The 20,538-nt window shown below is 43.6% G+C and overlaps 1 protein-coding gene across 2 annotated transcripts in view; it reads right to left on the bottom strand.

Annotated features, from left to right (window-relative positions):
- Positions 1-3,201: 3,201 nt before the first annotated feature.
- The window catches only part of LOC306700494 (protein argonaute-3), a 21,298-nt gene continuing 3,961 nt past the window's right edge, over positions 3,202-20,538 (bottom strand). Inside the window, exons 2-19 of one of the 2 annotated variants that reach the window (XM_079165523.1) lie at positions 16,357-16,528; positions 16,045-16,165; positions 15,594-15,802; positions 14,615-14,751; positions 10,954-11,088; positions 10,710-10,797; positions 9,955-10,102; positions 9,711-9,830; positions 8,240-8,383; positions 7,275-7,408; positions 6,639-6,823; positions 6,365-6,524; positions 6,052-6,142; positions 5,787-5,981; positions 5,268-5,402; positions 4,583-4,684; positions 3,516-3,715; positions 3,202-3,317 (exon numbers count right to left, since the gene is read on the bottom strand). In XM_079165523.1, coding sequence (XP_079021649.1) covers positions 3,209-3,317; positions 3,516-3,715; positions 4,583-4,684; positions 5,268-5,402; positions 5,787-5,981; positions 6,052-6,142; positions 6,365-6,524; positions 6,639-6,823; positions 7,275-7,408; positions 8,240-8,383; positions 9,711-9,830; positions 9,955-10,102; positions 10,710-10,797; positions 10,954-11,088; positions 14,615-14,751; positions 15,594-15,802; positions 16,045-16,165; positions 16,357-16,528 — 2,585 coding nt within the window. In that variant the 3' untranslated portion in view covers positions 3,202-3,208. The remainder of the gene's footprint in view (positions 3,318-3,515; positions 3,716-4,582; positions 4,685-5,267; positions 5,403-5,786; positions 5,982-6,051; positions 6,143-6,364; positions 6,525-6,638; positions 6,824-7,274; positions 7,409-8,239; positions 8,384-9,710; positions 9,831-9,954; positions 10,103-10,709; positions 10,798-10,953; positions 11,089-14,614; positions 14,752-15,593; positions 15,803-16,044; positions 16,166-16,356; positions 16,529-20,538) is intronic. The other variant, XM_079165524.1, reaches the window with a different exon arrangement.

Below are 20,538 nucleotides of genomic sequence, written 5' to 3'. Positions count from 1 at the left end.
GTACGGAGAGGAGTCTGAGGAAAGGGACCGAGGTCGCAATCTAACGTAAATCCCCCCCCCCCAAGGCTTTAACGACAAAAGAATGGAGAACTACTGCCCGTGTTAGGATATTCTTTGATCACTCCTGTCCTTGAAATGGATCAACACCACTTTCAAAACCACTTCCCCATCCCTGTCCCTCCTGATAAGGAGCAGGCATCAGCACCAGTTGAAGAAAACCCGAGAACATTCGAGAGCAGAAAGTCTGCTCAATACATCAAAGGCTTCTTCTTCTTCTATTCTACCGTCACAATAGGGATGTAACGTCTTTACAGTACGTACTGTACTCCAAAAGGCTTTGTGTTTTCTCTCTTAAGATTCTCCCCTCTACAACAAACCTCGGACTGTACGGGCATCTACACAAAATAAAAGGTTGAGAAATAAGCATTCAACATCTTGCAGCTTTTTTTTTTTTGTTCCAAACATCAAAGCAAGAGGCGGTTTAAGTCCACATCCCTATCAATAACAGTCCAAACACACGTCACTAGTTTCAACAACCCCACCACTGTTCACACATAAACTATACGTCATACAGTGACACAAAGTCAACAGTCTATTGCAATAATAAACTTTGTTATTATACCTTTTTAACCATTACTTATCATGATACATCTATTACTAAGATTAATAATTAGACTACTTTTTTTTTTCTGTTAGCAAAAATAAGTGGTGTGCATTACATCATTTTTAAATGTACAAATATACTTTCGATCTGGCTTTTTAAAAAGGCTTTCAGACAATCATGAAGGCTCAAACCCACTGGTCCATGAAAGGCAGTCAGATGCAGCAGTACCCTACATTATACCTCACTGTCATCGTACTGTTTGCAGGTTCTCGATGCCGATCATAACTACAGAGTGGAATCCTAAATCTCCCTCAAACCACAGAGTGGGACTTTCTCCTGTCCTTATGCGAGTGAGGTTTACCGTTTGTTTTTTCTACTCATCAAGAGTCTCATAAAGACGTTTAGCTTCAGATTCTAATTCAGATAAGAATAGCACCGCACTCGTGTTCCGTCCCGAAACACAGCTTCTTTTAGTGCAGATAGCTTTTAACCCCCCCCCCCCCCACACACACACACCCCCATCCCCCCACCCCCAGACGAGCTTCAGCGGCACAGAGGAGCCAAGTTGCGACTACAATCCAGGTGCACGTTTCACATCAAAAGTCAGCTGTGCTACTGCTGCACCAACTTTAACTCCTCCTTCAGTCACAACTTTGGGCCGGTTCCACGGACAGGAATCAGACCTAGTCCTGGACTCAGGATCTCTATTGACAGCAACAACTCATTGAAGTAAGCAGCTGATGACGAGGCTGACTCCACGCCCATGAACCCGGCCTTTTAGGTACAAACACACTGTCGCAGCTGGATCCACGTCTGGTGAGGAATAAGCAAAAAGACGACTCGGCCTGCTTTGCTTGAGCGGCAACGATGTAGGCAAACACGTAAATGTATTGATCTGAGGATGATTTGAATGAGACGTATAGAAAAGTCAGGAGAGGCAATCGGGTGAAAGTTTCTTTCTTCAAACCCATCTTATGCTGTCCATTTGTTGGAATATGCTTTTTGATTATTTTAACCCACTGAAATAGAATCCCAATAACGAGTTATGCAGCTTTTGACCATTTAACACTTAACTCCCACCAGGCACTTGAATACTACTTCTTTATGGCCTTTACACCCACTGTGATCAGCCTCATTAGCAAACTGAAGATCAGGAATTATGAGATGATGCCCGTCGATGATAAAGTATTCTCAAACCACTAAGCCGCATTAAAATCCTCAGATTCAAGTAAAAACATGAAAATCACCGCAGTTGCACCGTTTTTTTGCCCAAAATCAAGAGCAAACTCATAAAACACGATCGATCGTCTCACAGAGGAGCATGGAAGTGCCCGACGAGGCAAACTGTTCTCCTGTCGAGGACACTCGCTGTCAAATGAAATGTCTGACTGTTCTTTTGAATCATTCAAGTCCCCTAAAATCCACTTCCCTTCGTTCAACTGATTATTGCACGAGAGGAAACCATCGACGTGATCTCTATTTACCCACCGTCTCAAACTGTGAGGGAAAGAGAGAAATGTGAGATAAAGCACTGAGGGAAATGAATGCATGGCGACTACTAAGATTAAAAACATAAGCTTACATGGTTCAAATGATTAAAATAAAGTCTGAATCATAAAATGTTTCACATAATGTAGAAGAAAAATAACAAACAGAAACAAATAACAGTGTTATACTTTAAATAAAATCCATAGATGGCTGCAATATATATATATATATATATATATATATATATATATATATATATATATATATATATATATATATATATATATCAGCCAATATAAACTGCCTGTTAATGTGTGACAGCTGACTGCTAAAGATGAATCTAAACTGATCTGAAACCTTGTAAGACAACAATTCGTTGTTGTGACTTTAAAGGGGCATTCATACCTCGTCGCCAACAGGTGGCAGTGTGCTCAAAAGAACTTCATACAAGAGACTGGTGATTTCTCACATAAGTGAAAAGAGGAAACAAGAGGAAAAAGGAAATATATATATATATATATAAAAGTGGCAACTGGTAGGACCTCCGGTCCAAAATAAATCGAACACCAACTCCAGAGTCCGACCCTTCCTTCTCTGCTCCCTCGTTTGAAATACTGGGGAGAGTCAACAGAATGTAAAAGTGCTGCTGCTCAAACTGACTTGAGGTACTGTAGATGGCAAAAGGAGCAGAATACTAAAAAGACTGTGCCAAAGGAAGGGAAAAATACAAACAAACAAGAAAAACAGCCACTAGGCCACAAGTAAAGGAGACAAACAGGGAAGAACAGGACAATGAAAAAGGGGGCCTGATAAGGGCGAAAATAAACTAGTTGGCTGGTTAAATATTGCATAATAGTGCTGAGTTTCTCTCTCGTTTGTTTTTTAAAGCAGCGTTTGCATCCTCAGTCCAGTGTGGGGGAGTCTCCTCCCCTCCCTCCTCCCTGCTTTCCTCTGCACAGTGTCAGGTCCGGATTGACTAGGCATGTGGGGGGGGGGGGGGCGGGACTTGCACATATGAGGACGCCTTGACTGACAAGCCAGGTGTGCGTGGTCGTGTCTGTGTGTGTGTTCATGTGTGTGTAAAGGGTGGCGATGGTTGGGAATAGTTGGCGTGGCTCAGGCGAAGTACATGGTCCTCAGGGTGTCGTGGTGAATCTGAACAGCTTTGGCCAGCGCCTGGGGGTCCCGACCGTTGCTGTGACCGGACACATGGCTGCCCTCGGCGCTGCAGAGCGGAGCAGAGGACCAGTTATGACAGGTGACAAATAATAATGAGACAAATTTGGCACATTATGCATAAGGTAACCGCTTTTCCAAAGAATTACACTTCAGAGTTCAAGACCTTCACAACAAAGAGTCAAAAAAAAAAAAGAAAAAGAGGAACCTCTTGTTTATTCTCCACCACTTGCTCTCCCTTTCTCACCTGTCATGTTCTTTGTCCACCAGATGGTAGCGGGCACGGAAGGCCACCAGGTGGGCGTAGTAGGCTGGCGCAGGGATGGAGACTGAGCGGGTACAGCGCACGTAGGTGTGGCACAACTGGTAGGTGAGCAGCTGGAACTCGTCAGCCGTAAAACAATTGTCGTCCCACAGAACATGGTAGTGGGAGGGCCTGCTGGTGCCCTGGGAGAAGGGGATCGACACATTTGTATTATTATTAGATTTGGATTTAAGGTGCAATACAATACTGCCATTTCAGCTTTGTCTTAAGAATTAGCTTTTGGCGAAGAGATTTCATAAAATCACAGAGCAAAAAACTGAATATTTTGTGCATATAAACATAATCAGTGTAAAATATTCTGTTTTTTGCAATTATTACAAAAAAGACAATATTTCTACTAAGCTGTCAACATGGCTAATGAAAATGAGTATTCTATTAATATTCCTGTTTACATGCAGCTGTGCATGCTCTGATTAACATATTGTGGTTTGTGCACAACGCACACAGCTGGCTGTAAACAGGCAAGAGGCCGTGTGTTGCAAACTGCGGTAAAAACCTTGTTTGAGACGTCTATTCCGAAAGCGCTGCATACATGTTGAAGACCGCTCCTAAAAGCTAATTAATATTAATATTTTTAAATCCTGAATAATGGTGTGTGCATGTAAACGTAGTCACAGAGACAGAAAATAAGGGATAAAACCATAAAATGTATAAACCTTTTAATTATTTTGTTATTCAAACAAGCGTTCCTATAAGGATACTATTAGCACCAGGGGGGGAGTTAAAAACAAAAAGGTTAGAATCTTGTGCCCCGTTTCCTGTGGCATAATGATGTGAATTTCAATAAGGGATGGTACTGCAGCAAATGGCTTTTGATGGTTGGCACCATTGTGTCAGTTCCTGGGGATCTATCTTCAAATGATCACAGGAAAGGGAAAAAAACGAGGGGTATTTGGCCATTTTATTCCTGAATCCTGTTAACCATCTCTTTGCAAGAATGCACAGCTCTCCTGCTGAAAGAGGCAGAGAGGACACGAGGTTGGACTGACCTGTATTCCAGCGTGACTGCAGAGGTAAAAGTCAAACTCGTAGGGATGCGTGATGTCCGTATCCACGGTGGTACCAGCAGGAATGTTTCCACTACGTCCAACCTGACATAAATAATGGTCAGTTAGTCCATTTGTTCACCAGGAAAAAAACAAAAACAACTTTAACAGAAAATGGAAGATTCAGGAAAAGAGCAGCAGAAAACAAAGCTTTTAAAGCACCAAATGATGCCCGGAGGTAAAAAGTCTAATCGCTGAAAAAAAGGTTGCTGGACCGAGACAGGCAAAGGTTTACCAAATGCTTCCCAATCAACCAATTAAAAGCCTAATGCTCTAGAGAGCCTAATGCTCTGCTCTGAAAATAAGGTTGTTACTAGCCGAGTCTTACTCCAGGGGCCTTGAGTGCCACTCCAGAGCTCTCGGGTTGCATTGGGCCCTAATGCTTTAATCGAATGTAATTACAGGGGTTAGGAGGGTGAACAGTCCAATTGACAACAAAAGGTAATTAAGGAGACCCATTTCGAGTACTTAACGTGCTGGCACAGAGCATTAAAAAAAAAAAAAAAGAATATGGACTAACACATAACACACTGTGCTGACTTTAATGGGTAACATTGCTGTGTCGTTCTCAAAGAGACTGAAAGTGTGCGTGAGCGCTGGTGTTTGTGTGCGAGCGCTGGGGACTCACTCTCTCGTTGCGGTCGGCACAGAAGAGTCGTGTGTGGTGGCGTTTTTGCACAACTATGTAGGTGATGCCTGGCTGGTACTCCTTCTCCAGGCAGATACAGGCCTCACGGATGGCCAGCAGCTCATAATACAGCACCTAAGGAGGAATGAGTTAATAATAAATGTTAAAAAACTACCCTTGAAGAAATCCCTGTCGACTATATTCTTCATACACTTACACAGTATGTATTCCTATGTCCTAATCTACGTGTGCTGTATTAGTTTCATGGTGTCCTATCATATATGAAAGATACCCAATATTATAGGCATCATGATAATAATTCATAGTCCAAATACAAGAAAGCTCCACTGTAAAGATGTTTTTCATTAAATCATCTATGATTTAAGAATATTTATACATATTTGACCCTTAAAAACAAAGAAAATTCTGCCGATTGAACAGAATTGTGGGCGGTGACTGCTGTTCAATTCACGCCCCGACTCCACCCTATTTTTTTTGTGACATCAAGTAGGAGCTGACCTGTCTGAACTGGCCTTCTGAAACTCCATCCCTGTAGAAAATGATCCTGGTGGGCTTGTAGCGGGTTGACTTGTAGAACTGGATGAGCAGTTCCCGCACCATGGAGGCCAGGTCCTGGATGACCTCCTGCCTGGGCCTCTGGACTCGCACAGTGGCACAGTACCTGCTGGGGTGGGCGTCCATACTGCCTACCACCTGGAAGAGAGACGGTGTGTCAGATAACAGGGGAATCAAACATAAGTTAACAAATGAAGAAGGAACTTACTGCTGCGATTGAAGGCTTCTTCCCATCTCCAGCAGGTGGATGTGTAACATCCGCTCCCAAGAAAATAACTGGCTGCTGAAACACTGATGGTCTATTAATTGAGAGACATAACAAAGACAATAATTACATTGCGTTACATAACAATATACAGACAGTTTGCTTGCATGATATCCTGTTTGTGATTATAATAAGACAAACTTGAGCCCATCTGACCCAAAAATCGGAACAGTCCAAACTAAAAGCAGCCGTTTAAAAACAGCATCACTATAGCAAAGCACTGCACCTATGTGAGGAGAAGAACAGCATGACTCACCGTTGGTGAGGCACCAGGATGTTGTTGATGCCTCCCAGCTTCACGTTGATCTTGAGGCAGAGGTTGGAGAGGGTCTGAGGGGACGTCTTCACCACGTTCTTCACCTGGACGCACTGCGTGGCCATGCCCAAGAGGGTGTCTCCCACGCGCTTTACCTCGGCTATGAGTGGGTACAAAAAGTGAGCATCAAAAAAACAGTCCCAGAGTAGTCCTTACCACCAAGAATCTCTCTGGGCTCTAAATGTGATATTTATTTTTAAAGCAGTTTTCTAACCATAGACGGGAGTCTTTCCCGGCAGGATGACGATGATGAGCTGCAGGCCGGCGTAGGTGTTCTTCAGGTGTCTGAACATGGGCTCCACGCTGTCCGCTCCCTGGGCGTATTTACAGAAACATGGCTGGCCCTGGATGGGCATCCCGGCATCCTTTGAGATCTTACGCAGCTGGTCTGTGAAACCCCTAAAGGAGGAAGAAGCAGGAGGTGATGGTGAAGAGTCAATAGAATGGTGAAGTCAAATCAAAGCTCAGAGCTTTGGGAAAAACACAGAAATTGAGAAACATCTGGTCAGGGACTACAGATGAAGACTTTTATCTACCAGTTATTTTCCATGTGCACCAGCCTGCAATGTAACGGTGAGGCTTTGCAAACTGCTGAGATAAGAGATGCTACCCGTCTTTAAGTAATCATTTGAAACACACATTCATAATTCATGCCAGATTACACATTATGGAGACAAAATATATAAATAAATTGCATTACAGATCAATGAGACAAATTGAATAGTAATCTAACAAACTACATTTAAACTTTCATGAATATAAGTGATCACTGCACGCTGACAACAGAATCTCAGAAAAGAACTGTTTGAAAACTTTACAGGAAAAAGAAAACGTTTGCATATAATCCTACTTTAGTATTTCTTCCCGACACTGCCTCTGTGTGGCGAAGCAGGCGATGGCCCACATCTTGATCTCCACCCCTGTGTGGAACTGCTTCCCCCTCATGTCCCACACCCCGTGGCTGGGCGTGGCCACCGTGCGGTTCTGAAACAACATTGCAGTCTCACCACATGTACTCATGATTATGTGGGCAAACACTCTCATTCATACGCTTTCATACAGGCTCACGTTTGAACAGGCACACACACACACACAATTACCTTTTTTTAAATCCACAGAACACACACGCACTCTTCATCCATACCAAAATGTATTAACACTCATTTTCATACATCGATTCACACTTTGAAAAATAAAAGAAACATGTCAGTCATAGAAACATGCATTAGCGCATTTTGCTCATTACAGAAACATTTAACTTTCAAAAAAAATTAACGTAAGATGCTATTTAGTGTGTTTAACATGCACAATATAGTGTGTCATAGTGACTAATACACAATCCAAATGTATTACAGTACAGTAAAGATGTGTCAGCTCAGAGAAGATGAACAGACAGATGTTAATCCACACCGTGGTTCAGTCTCAGTAAGTTGCTTCTTTATGCAATATTCGGAAACCTCTTAAACCCACTTCTTTTTTGACTTCACCAAGAAAAAAAACATTGGGCAAATGCTATACACTTAAATATCCAATCATCATTTTTTATTATCAAAAAGAAACTTTTTCTGTCTCTCAAAAACCCATCAAAAATTCATAAAAGGAAATGCCTTTTTTGTCGTCTTTTAAAGATGGAATCAAATTTTCGCACTACTGAGACTCAACCACAAAAAAAAGCCCAAAAGACTGACACCATGAAACACGAACAGAAGCCAGTGAGTTAGTTCCCCTTAGAGACGAGGGGGGGGGTAAAGGCTGAGGAAGGGGAGAGCGTGTCGGACAAACAGAGAGAATGGGCGTGATTTAAAGGAAGAGTACCATAAAGTGCTCTGTGCTCACCCTGCCGCCGTACTGCAGCATGGGGGCGGGTAGCACTCGCCCTGTCACGTGGGCCATCTCGTCGCGCACCTTGAACTGGAACTCCTGCACAAACGGGTCTGCCTCGTAGTTGGCGCTGCGCACCTGCAGAGATGGGGGGAAATTGGAACACAGGGTCAGGCCACGGTAGTGAATGACAACATGAGTAAAGACCATTGCAGTACTAAAAGGTTATAATATACAGTGTAACCATGTGTCCTACTCAAGATCCCTATACCTGCTCACTCATTGTGGCTTGTTCGGTTTAAAAGTTGTATTTCTGTAAGAGCAGAAGCTACATTTATAAGAGGCTGAATTTCCAATGTAGATAATGATGACACAGTTGTGATTCCTCCTAATACAAAGTGCAACAACAATGTTTATTATGCTAAGTGCTGCTGTTATTGTTTTAGATGAACCTTAAGCCCATGCTTGTAACCCTAATGACACAGATTTGCTGGTCTATGTATGGGTATTAGTTTTCCTTCCCTCTCCTGCGGTTAGCAGTGTTTTTGTTTTCATTTCTTTGTAGGATGTTTTATGGATGGGAAAATTGGAATGGTAAATTGGTGACATGCCACAAAATGTCATGTGCCAGTAATCCTAAAATGACTGCAAGCTTATCTGCTTGTTTTGTCCTTTCCCCGTCTCTCCACCTCTGCTATTCCGCCCACACTGCCCTGTTAGTTTCAAGCAACCGTGCATCTAAATGAAAAGGCCGTCTACAATGATTTCCTGTGAGCAAGTCCGCTCATTTTGTTCCCGAGGGAAGCGATAGGGGAACGTGCTTTAATAAGGTAACAGCAGATACGAAGTGTGCACTGCTAATCTGATGGTGGCCAGAGGCAGTGTACAGTCCGTCAATCTTTCCACAAACAATACGCTGCAGACACTGCTGCAGCCTCCCGCGCACATTAAAGCCATTACGACTCTGGTATTTTGTTGACCGTAGGTAGGCCTGCCTTGTAATTGCCAAATGCGATGGACAAGCACACGGACATGCCTCTGTTAACGATATAAAATGAGAATGTGGGAGAGGCGATTACTAAACAGGCGATTTTATATCAAGATGAGCAGCGTGGCAACCAAGTGTTGACAAGCTTAGCAACGTGGCAGCTTTCCAGGCAGCGTTTTGTCTTTGGCTGCGTCCACAACCCCTTCCTTTAAAGTTACAGCCCCAACAAAGGCCTGACATTTCAAGTCAAAACCTAACAGGGCACTGTACCAATTAACAAAACATTAAACGGCGGGTATATGATGCATGAACAAGTTTTGTTTTTATGTTCTGTGACTCATAAACTCATAAAATACAACTTTACAATTTGAATCATACTACTTTTGCAAGTGTCTTGAATGGAATGTTTGACATCTACAGTCTGATCAACAGATGTCACTCGATATCAGCGCCAGAAGAGATGTGGATCCAGCTCACCAGCCTGCTGATCTCCTCCTGTCTGTCGGGTGCAGAGCGAGCTGTGGCTTTGATCATGGTGGAGGTCTGATTATCTGTCAGCTTCTTGATGCACCGCTGACCTGCTACAATGTTACACACCTGCGAGAGAATAAAAAAGTTGAATAAATATAGTTATTATATTTGGCCAGCAAAAGCTTGTCTGGGCCAAACTTTATGCAGCGGCCCTGCTTCTTCATCATACAAGCAACTTGTTCTCTCTCACCTCCAGGGGCAGGTAGGTGTGCTTCTGCTCCTGGCCCACCTGTAGACAGGGCAAATGTGGGTACTTCAGCTGCAGGCTGTACTTCTCCCTGAAGTACTGGGCTACAGTGCGCTCTACAGTCTGACCATTTTCCAACTGTAGCGGGAACCTGCGGAGAAACACACACAAATGATTTGCCTTCATGAAGGTTAAAATGTTCCATTTTTTTAGAGGTATTATTAAAGCTTTATGATCATCTGCATGATGATAGGCTTTATTGCTACTCGTTTAACTAGGTGTGTAATATAAGTCAACTACTATTTATAAAATCATAGCCATAGCACGCATTAACAATAATCTAAAAGTGTGTAGTCACACTGTCAAACCTCACAATCACTATCTAATTATCACTCCGTGTCTTTACTCTTAGTATTCTAACATTGACATAGATATGGACCATCCTCTGTGAGGGAAATATGGCGTATGAATCCATTTAAGGATATCACACAGCGAGGTATTGTACTCAGCTTGTTAAGAGTCAGGAAACACTGAAGATCAGACGCCACACACACACACACAACGGCTACTTCATGACTAATGTTGACCACATGGTTGTAAGATGAGTCAGCTTTCATCTGGTTTGTTTGGTGGTGAATTGATAATCACATCATCTGTGGATGTGTGCTCCCCCCCATCCCATCCCATCCCATCCCATCCCATCCACACACTCCGCCCAGAGTCTCCTGTTCCCTCGCCCGCCCCGGTGGCTGACTCACGTTTGATGGCTGGCAGGCCGACGGGTCACGTTGCAGACGCGGTACTTCCTCCGCATGGTTCCACAGTGCGTCACCTCCACCTTCAAACCTGGTGAATAATAGAAGGTGTTGGAGAGGCATTAAGAATGCGTCTGTGTGTGTGTGAATGGCCGCGAGATGTGCTCTCCCTTTCTCTCTCTCTCCCCCCTGTTAACTCTTTCTCACACACACTGGCACACTTTACACTTTACACTCCCATTGTCACCTTTGATTTCTTTGGTGAATTTGACCCGGTGCGAGTCTGTGAGAGGCCGAGGCTGCTCGTCTATGTTGTGGATGTCAAGCACTTCACACATGAACTGTATGACCGGCTGAGCCTTGTAGAAGGCGGTGGCAGACACTGCAAGGACAAAAGAAATTTAATACAGCAAAATATATATATATATATATATATACACTAACATTCCACTGAACAACAACAACTTGTTATCCCACTGGCTGCAGTAACATCATAGTTTTAATTGGATGGTTTGAGAATGTGCCTGAACAGAAATGTGTAACCTTCTTATTTTGTCTGTTAATGGTCACTTAGTAAGGCTTTGTTTGGCATTGTGCAAGACTCAGACTTAGGGGAAATTTAATGGCTGTCCTAACAACTGCCGGAACACTTTTCACCGGTTTATAACTCCTTCAGAAGCTCACATGTTCAAAACAAAACAAACTGAAACACAGCTTCGATTGTGCAATGCATGAATACCAGCCAAAGTGTGACACAGGGATGGACGATGTCTTTTTGAATGTGACATTATTATGAAGCTCTTATGGAGGCGTATCACATAATGTCTGTATAAGTAGCCCACCACGCTAAAGAAATGTAGCAGGCCCACAGGAAGTGCAGTTGATGCAGCACAGTCTGCGTGGAGCTTCTCTGTGGTCAAACAGTCAGCAGGTTCCTTCTGTTCGGACTGTATTTTCTCTCAATAAATGGAACAACTGAAGCACTGAGGAATACAAATATATAACCGCACAGCAAGCCAAAAAAACATCAGAGAGAAATTTAAACCTCTGGGGGGGGAAAGGGATTTCAAAACACAAAGCAAGATCAAAAGAAATCCAAAAATGGACGGAGAGAGCTGAAGTGAGTGTGGTGCTGTGGTTGAGGAAGTTGCTGACGAATAATCTGGCTCAGCTGCTGTAGAAATGTAAGAAATCTGGCTCAGCTGTTCAGATGGAAGAAATCTCTCAGAGGGTGTGTTTGACGAAAGCCCTGCTAGCGCACATCCCTGAGGCAGATGACTGCATTGTACACGCGCTCTGTTACACTCCTGGTTCGCATCCTTGAGCCTTTCACCAGCGGCCCGGAAGTGACGTCGCTCCTAATCGTCCTCTCCGCGCAGTGCGAGTGTTTGACAGCGTTTATGCGTCATTCTCGCAAATGTGAAATTGAAAAAAGGTCTCGTTTCTCTAACGTTTGCTATATATGTGCTTTTGATCAGCCGTGATAGCGAACGTGGGAAGCAGCGTTTGTTCATACACATGTATTCAAATGGGATTAATAGTTTGCTTTGTCAGTACACAATGCCATATATATACATACATATACACATACACACACAAGAGTAAGAAAACAAATGCTTTGCAAACACTTGGGATTCTAGCAGTTGGAGAGCACACACGAGACTTGAGCTGACCAATGGATATCGAAGGGTGAGAGGGCGGGAAAATGAGACAAAGAGAGAAAGAGAGCGCAGAGAGGGAAAAGATTCAAATAGAGACAGAGGCTTCAAAGACTTGAAGCAAAACAAAAGGCGTCTCAAGGAAATGCTCCACACAGCTACCCTCCTGACCCAGGCACCACCCACCAGTCTCGCTCATGCCCACACACACACACACACACACACACACACGCCGCCCCCCATCTCCACAGCAACCGACTAGTCATGTTCCCATCCGACCAAAAGCCCACCTCCCTCCAAGTTCCTCTCGCTCGCTCTTGTCAGCAGACTTGGTCTCCAACAACCTCCTGCAGTGTGCATATGGCAAAAACACATTCTCCATCCCCGACACTTATAATGACAGATTAAAACTCTAGCTCACTATTCCAAGTCACCAAACAAAGTGTGTCTACTGACAATAGGCCAGTGTGATAAAGCCAACTATCGAAAACTGCATCTTGAACTTTTCCATTTAATTCCCAAAAACTGGTTCTCACAAGTGGCTCAATTCTTATAAATCGGTCCACAGCTAAATAAAGTGTGGTGTCAGAGAAGGAGCAAGGTCATCACCACGTAAAGCTTAAGTCCTTCAACAGCCTTTACAAGTAATGCAAGCAGCAAGCAGCCTTCTGTTTGATTTGAAAATAACCAGATTAAAAAGCAAGATGAATGTGGTAATTCCTCTCTCAAGCCTATCAGGGAAGCAAACAAGAAAAACAATCTTTGCTGTAAAAGCCCAAATTCGGTGGCCTCTGGCGTCATTTTTCCATCATGACACTGATCCTAATTATTGCATATCTTAATAAGTCTGCCTGGTATTCCTATCTGATTGTAAACATGTAGTGAATTATTCTAAAGGAGAATTAGGCTTCCAAGTGAGTTTCAGCCCATAATCTGTAAAAAGCTATAAATATTTAAAAACACGCCTAATTCTACTTTTGTAATTAATCATTAGACTTTATTTATTATTTGTTGACACCCTCGCTGCAAGGTCTATCATGACAAGCCACAATAATGGATGATGTAATGTTTTACTAGAGACATGAATGCACTCTTAATCAACAGACATAAACAAGGATATTTGAAGGAGTGTTTATATTCCCATGTCTTGTCTTGCTTATGTACTAGTATGAAATTTAATGATCTAAATGGCTGCCACAGGTGTTTTCCAAAGTAGCCTATCTAATTAGGATGCCCCCTGTCTGTGCAATCAATGCAACTCATTATGTGTTTTGTCATCAATTTGCTCACATTTGTCAAACACTGACGACAGCTCTCAGCAGGGACACAACCTCTCAGAGTGAGTGGGCGGAACAGATAGAGACACATCTCTCCATCGTCATGCTCGCATTGTTTTGAAGCGGAGGCTACTCGTCCTAAAATGTACACGCAGAGCAAATCTCAACTTGTTAATCCGCCGGCCGCTCAGCACTCAGACTGAAGTACAGGAAGAGAGTGTTTTGTTCACAGACAAACTTCCTAGCTTTTGCTGCCGTTTCAGCCACGGTCCATCAAGACTACAGTAAACAACCACGTAACCCATAATGCAGTTCACTCATATGAGCGTGACAGAAATACACTGTAGGCTTCATTAGGGAGATTAGTCCGTCTCCCTTCAGATCCAGACGCACACAAGTCAACCAAATGGCCGTGAAAAAGCCAAAAAGCAAGTTGTTTGCATCCTTAAAAAATGATTGGGCTCCGAAGCAAAGCCCTTCAGTCTCCCCAATGATGGAAAAGCCCCGAGAGTATCCTGCACACTTTATTCAGCTCCAAATAGCTTTCTAATGAGCGTGATATTGTTAGATTTATGTTAAATACAGCTATTAAATGTCCTCAAACATAACATCCTTGAAAGTAAATCAATCATGCACAAATCTCTAAATATAGCATGTATCATGGAGGCTCCATGTCCCTCTCATCTATCCGTTTAATTATTAAAATCTCATTTCCCCTGCGGTGAAAGGGGAGCAGAGAAAACAATTTCTGTGTGACTGGACGAGAGAAGACATCTTCTTTTCAAACAAAGATTGAATTACATAGAAAGTAGTGAGAATGTTAAACATATTTCAATATTTTTGAAATATGAACAGCTGCATTAGCAAGTAGTCAATAAAAACAGCTTTCGTATTAACAGTGTGTGTGTGTGTGTGCCATATCGAAGCCCTGAAGTGCCATCAAAACCAAATAAGAGTGGAATTTGGTTCTCACCGTCAATGTTGAGCATCATCTTCCACATGGCAGGGCGCACAGACTGATGGAAACCGAACCAAACCTCCCTCCCACCTCCCAGGGGATGGTCATAGCCCTCTGGAGCCGAGAAGAAGGATCGGCCCACCGGAGTGTACCTAGAAAAGTAGCAATTAGGAGAAAAGAAAACCCCCAAAGAGATTAAAAGGAATGAAAGACAATGGAAAGGTCAAGACATTCAAGGGACAAGATGAAAATGAGGAGAACATGGGGCAAGTAGGAAAGGGCGGATGAAAGGAGACAGGAAATGTAAGATTAGTTCAAACATCCTGAATTGTGAATATTATGTCAATATGTGTTTAAACAGTGTCACTGAATCTACATCAGTGAATTGAGAGGTGGTGACAGTGGGGCCCATCCACCTCTTATTATCATTAATAATCTTATACTGGCTGCATTTTTCCCGGTGAATCGTGGGCTGTGTCACGATGTCATTGCGATGCTATAACGGGCCCCCGGTGGCTGGGAACAGGGCTAAATGAAAGGTATGGATATAACCACTTTTTAATAATGCTTTGAAAAGGATTTTCATTAAGGCGCTGGTGATATCGTGTTCCACGGCGCTCTGGCTGGGGCTTAGCGAAGTGATACGGAGCAGTATGATGTCAAGTTTGGTGCTTCGTGAGAGCCCGTATAAGCCGTGTTTGATTTCCGTTAGGATCAGGGTGCTGATATTGGTGGCACTATGACAAAACAAATATATAGTATTTACTATAGTATCAGAGGGATCATGTTTTACAACGTGTTCTCTATCTTTTGACTTTACGTTTGCTGACTGTAAATGAAGGTAGGGAGATTGGGGAAGGATAGAAGGGATGTTTCCTTGACTGGATTTCAAAGATCATTCTTGAACAATATATCCTAATAATACAATAAATAGTCTATTTAGGCCACCAGCTGTCAATAAAAGAGTGAACCGAGGAAAACCCCAGCAGCTCACTTCATGGAGGGCAGGTGTCGCAGCACCACATCCACTGCGTGCACCGGGTTGGTGCTGATGGGCTTGTCCAGCTCCAGGGGCTCAGACACGCTGCGGCCAGTCAGCACCTCGTGGAGCATGTGCCAGCTGACCAGGGACACGAACTTGATGGAAACTTTGAAGGGGCGATCTTTCCCTCCCTCGCCCGGTAGAGTGACATCCAGGTCCACCTGAAGGCGAGACGGGACAAAGGAGGTTAGATCCAGGCAAAGGATATTCAGTGAGGGGGAGTTTCAAGTGGGGGTTCTTAGGATGAAGTGTTTGCATGCGTGAGACACTGCGGGTATGTTTTGGCTCAGGCGAGCTGTTGAGAGTGTGTGTCTGTATGCACAGTAGATATCACACATGGTTTACATTCAGGCTGTGCTGAAGAGGCATGTTTGTGTGTTTTTATGTCTTTTTTTCCACTCACCCCTGCGGGTGCCACAGGTAGTGGGTTGGCTGTGTACAGGCTCCTCTTTCCATCATAGACTGGCCTGCGATCCCCAAAGATGGTCACCTTAAAGTGTTGTACCATTGAGTCGACCACCTCCCTGCACAACACACACACACACACACAAAGTGAGTTTCGGTCATAAGATCACAGATTCAACACAAACTATCTAATGTGTCTATCAACAGACTGTGAAACGCTGTGTATTCACTCACTGCTCTACATTAATATTACTGTATCTGAGAGGTGTAGAAGAAGATTGACAGATGCTATTCAGAGGGTCCAGCCTACCTGTTGACTCGCCGGGGGCACTTGTCAGGCTTGATGTCCACCTCGTAGAGGTAGACGTCCATCTTGGGGATATCCACCTGGAAGCAGTTGGCCAGCAGCTTGATGGGCTTCCCCATGGTGCCATAGCCGGGCCGCCGAGGCAAGGAGAACAGGGACTGGGCCCCAACGGCTCCTGAGAGGAGGACCAATGAAAGGAAAAGTCAGTGTTGATCGGACTCGGGTCATTCAGAGCGGCGATGTGCTAAATATATGCACACAGTGAGAGGGGTCAGGTTATATTAAAGTAAATATGTAAAGCACACTAAAACACGTGTACATTACACATAGATCAACACATTTACTGAACACACACACACACACACACACACACACACACACACACACACACAAACACAGCATCTGACTCAGGAAGTACATTGTCAGATGAAGCAGTTTTGAAGGCAATAAAAGAAATGTATGATGCCATAATGTTTGCAGTGAGGCAATATGTCAGTTATGCCTTTCAAATAATACAACAAACACAATCACTGTCACATTTTAAAAAACACACCAGGGATGAATGATATGACTTCAGAAAGGAAGCAACAGCAGCGGACCTCAAACGCGACACATGTGGAAACAAACGACTCACATTTCAGATGATGTAACCTCTAATATTGTATACACTGATATTTCTCTCATGATAATATTTTTTACTATTTTAGGACCAGCAGGCAAAAATCGATGCCCGATGATGAACCTAGAAAATACATCGCTACACATTTGCTCTGGGAATACAAATGAATGAGTGTTAACTGTGTAGAGCCACTCACAACAGAACATGCGTTTGACAGTTTTCACATTTGTGGTAAAAAAAAAAAAAAGACACACACTCTCACAAAGTCCATGAGATGTCTTAGACATGAGTCACTTTGATCCGGAGACTGAGTTCTGTTCAACTTAATGTGTCTCACTCATGTGCGTGCTATTTCTGGGTCTGCTGAGGCTTGTCTTCCACATCACACATGACAAAACAAAGTGCCAATGATGATTTTATCGAACACGTTGCTTTTGTTATGCAATAGCCATCTTCACACACAAACTCAGATGAGACTTATCCATTAGCCTGACAAATGTTACTTTGTGTTTGACCCCCCCCCCACACATTCTTTTTTTCCTCCAGTTTTATACATCCGTCTCGTTCCGTCGCCGCAGCCGTAAGCCTGGCATTCTCTAGTTTTCTCTTTCAAAACGCTGCCCCGAATGTGTCATTGATAAATGAGAGTCATGGTTGAGTGTGATTCATCACCGATTTGACTCACAGGCTCACATGTGTGGGTGATTTTGGCGTTGAGGGCCCTGCTGAGGGGGATAAAAACCGCCCCACAACAGTACAGAAACCTTCTGTAAAGCAACAGCAGACAACATGAGCAACCCTGTTTGTTTACAGTCAGCCTCTGGAAGTGTGTACTCTCTGCACCGCCTCTCCGTTTTCGGTTCCTCCTCTGGTGGGCAGTGGGGTGGAGGGAGGGTGAAGGCCTCGTGCTAGAAATAGCCTGGTGGGATAAAATGAATAAAAGAAGAGCGGAAAGTCTGGAATTCCTGCCACGGCTCACACCAAACTTTTGTCATGGTAATTACAATGGGGCCCTTGGTGAAACTTGTGAGGTAAGCCTAATTTATCACACACACACAGACTAGCACAAAGAAGGAAGGCAAATATTCTGGTAAATCTTTATTAAGGCTACAGAGATAACCGTGTCTACGACGGATTGTGATCCGTCTATTTTCAGCTACCAAAGAGCTCAAACTTCAAGAGGGTCCTCTGTTACTCAGAGCACTTCTTTTTCCTGGTGGTCCTGGTGGACTGCAGGGAGAGGCAGGAACAGAGAGTGGGCCGGGTTGGTGTTTTCCACCTTTCATCTGCCTCTGAGAACTGGCTTCCGTTCAGCGTGAGTCACAGAGCCACCAGGGTCGGAGAACATCCTTGTGTGGAGCATCCTTGAGTCTACGGGTCTGGATTCAGTAATGGATGAACTTCGGTAGCAATGAAAGCTACACACGCATTTTTAAGTTTGGGTTTTTCATCCAGTTGCGCACACACACACACAAACAGACTCTGCCAGTTGGTTTAGTTTCAGTATAAATCAAAACACACAGAGGCGTACAGATTTTGTTTTTTGCTTGATTACGCCCTAATAAAACAGATACAAACTGCTATTATTTTTCACATTCACACAGACAAATTATTCCTGCCACAGCGCAATCTCCCAAGGTCGAACCTCCAAAAGAGTGCCCGATTGCACGGACTACATTATCGCATGGACTAACCAGTGAACACAAACGGGACCTTACCATGTCAAGCACGTGGCAAGCAACATGCCGTGATATCGAAAATCTACTGGGCATGTCACATGGATGTGTTTCTGCAGCGTTTCATGGATAACCAATCGGATCCTGATCATCAAATCAGTTAGCGCGCTCTTATCTGGCCTTCTTGGAAAACTGTGTGTCTCTGTTCCACAAACAAACGAGGGGGGTTTAACTGGGAGAGCAGAGAGTTCAGTCTCAAGCTTCTACAGCTTCAACTTAAGGTCTGTCCAACAGTTATCTACTGCCACCACTCAATACAAGTTATTAAAAGGCAATTCATAGAGTAAATACTTAACAATAACATTGATTACATGTCTCAAACATTCATTTTTTTTATGTGGTCCTTGACATCAAAATGGGCATTCTCTGGGCTTGTTCGGTGTGGGAAGCTGTATCACCCCCGACACATAATAAAGAGGATTGCATGAGTTTACAGGAACATCTGATTTCTGCATGTCAGGGATACAATGGCATCAGCTGCTGGTAGGTGACGTGTTCTAGTTGTGTATGACAAGTAGTGAAACCTCAACCACAAAGCTACACAGACACATCAAAGGCTTATTGGCTCTTTACACAGTGAGTGTCAGGATTCAAGGAAACCTCTCCTTGTTGAGTGTGTGTGTTTGTGTGTGCATGAGCTTTCAGATAATTACAGGAAGGACATGCTTTAACAAACAGAAGAAGAGGGTAGATTCAATCGCTCTCTGTCCATCAGTATGATCCTCATTTCCTGAGCCTGTAAACTCAGAGGGTGAGAGATGACAGAAGGAGGGCAAACTCTTCTTCACCGTGAATAAAATGAACTCCATTCGTGGATTTCAGTACAATTGCAAAAATTGATGGTGTGGATGGAACTTGCGTCTCAAGCCTTGGGGCCTATTGCATCCTGTTGAAAGAGGAGCTCAAGTGTCCTTCCTAAGCGTTGGTGGTTAGCTTGAATTTATGTCCCATCCACTATACACGGTATCAAAACATCCATAACAACTTTTCAAACTACTCCTGCGAGTCCTGCCACATAACCCACCTTCCCGCTGACCAGCAGCATGTCCAATATGCTCCCGGACACTCGCATTTTTGCTGAACACAAAACTACAGTCTGCTGCTTGTGCACTGTACTGACTTTCTGGCAACCAGCACTTTTCGTTGGTGGATCAGTTTTACACAAGTCAACTGGTTAGGTGAAGAGTTGCTGGAGCCTTTCACGGTTTAAGCAAACCACAAACTTCTAATATAAAACATATGAATCAAGGTTAGAAATATCTTGTTTGTGCTTTTGTGACTCTGTTTGGCAGCTTATTAATGTGTCGTATTAGTCGATTCTCTTCTCTAAGATTGATCCATTCTTCATTAGTCATATTAGGAACCAAATATCATATCCTAATCTGATATTTAGCATATCATTCTGTAACATTAACTAAGTTGTGTTACTGGTTTCTTTGCATCAATGGAGAATGTGTGGCGAGCACAAGGCTTGACTTTAGTTCATTGTAAACAAAGCTGAGTGACACGATTCAGTGAGTTGAGGCACCACAATAGTGCACACATGGAATAAATAAATATTACACAACACACCAATAAGTGTGCTGCCTTTCTTAGCATACAAGTTCTTTCCAGAAACATTGAAGAGATGTGAACTCGTTACACTCTGCGGCTTTGCGAAACACAACACAGTCGCCCTGTACCCAGTGGGCCGGGAGCCAGAAACACTGGACAGTGAGGAGCTAGGCTGACATCCAGTGCCTGAGAAGCCCCCTCAGCCACAACCCCCAGTACACAAACGTCCACGCCGCTAACGAGTGCACATTTCCTCACATGTACCGGCCCAGACAC

Source organism: Pholis gunnellus, assembly GCF_910591455.1.
Source record: "Pholis gunnellus genome assembly, chromosome: 8".
NCBI classification, from domain to species: domain Eukaryota; kingdom Metazoa; phylum Chordata; class Actinopteri; order Perciformes; family Pholidae; genus Pholis; species Pholis gunnellus.
The sequence above is the reverse complement of the archived record's forward strand: the minus strand, read 5'-3'. Positions and strand labels throughout refer to the sequence as shown.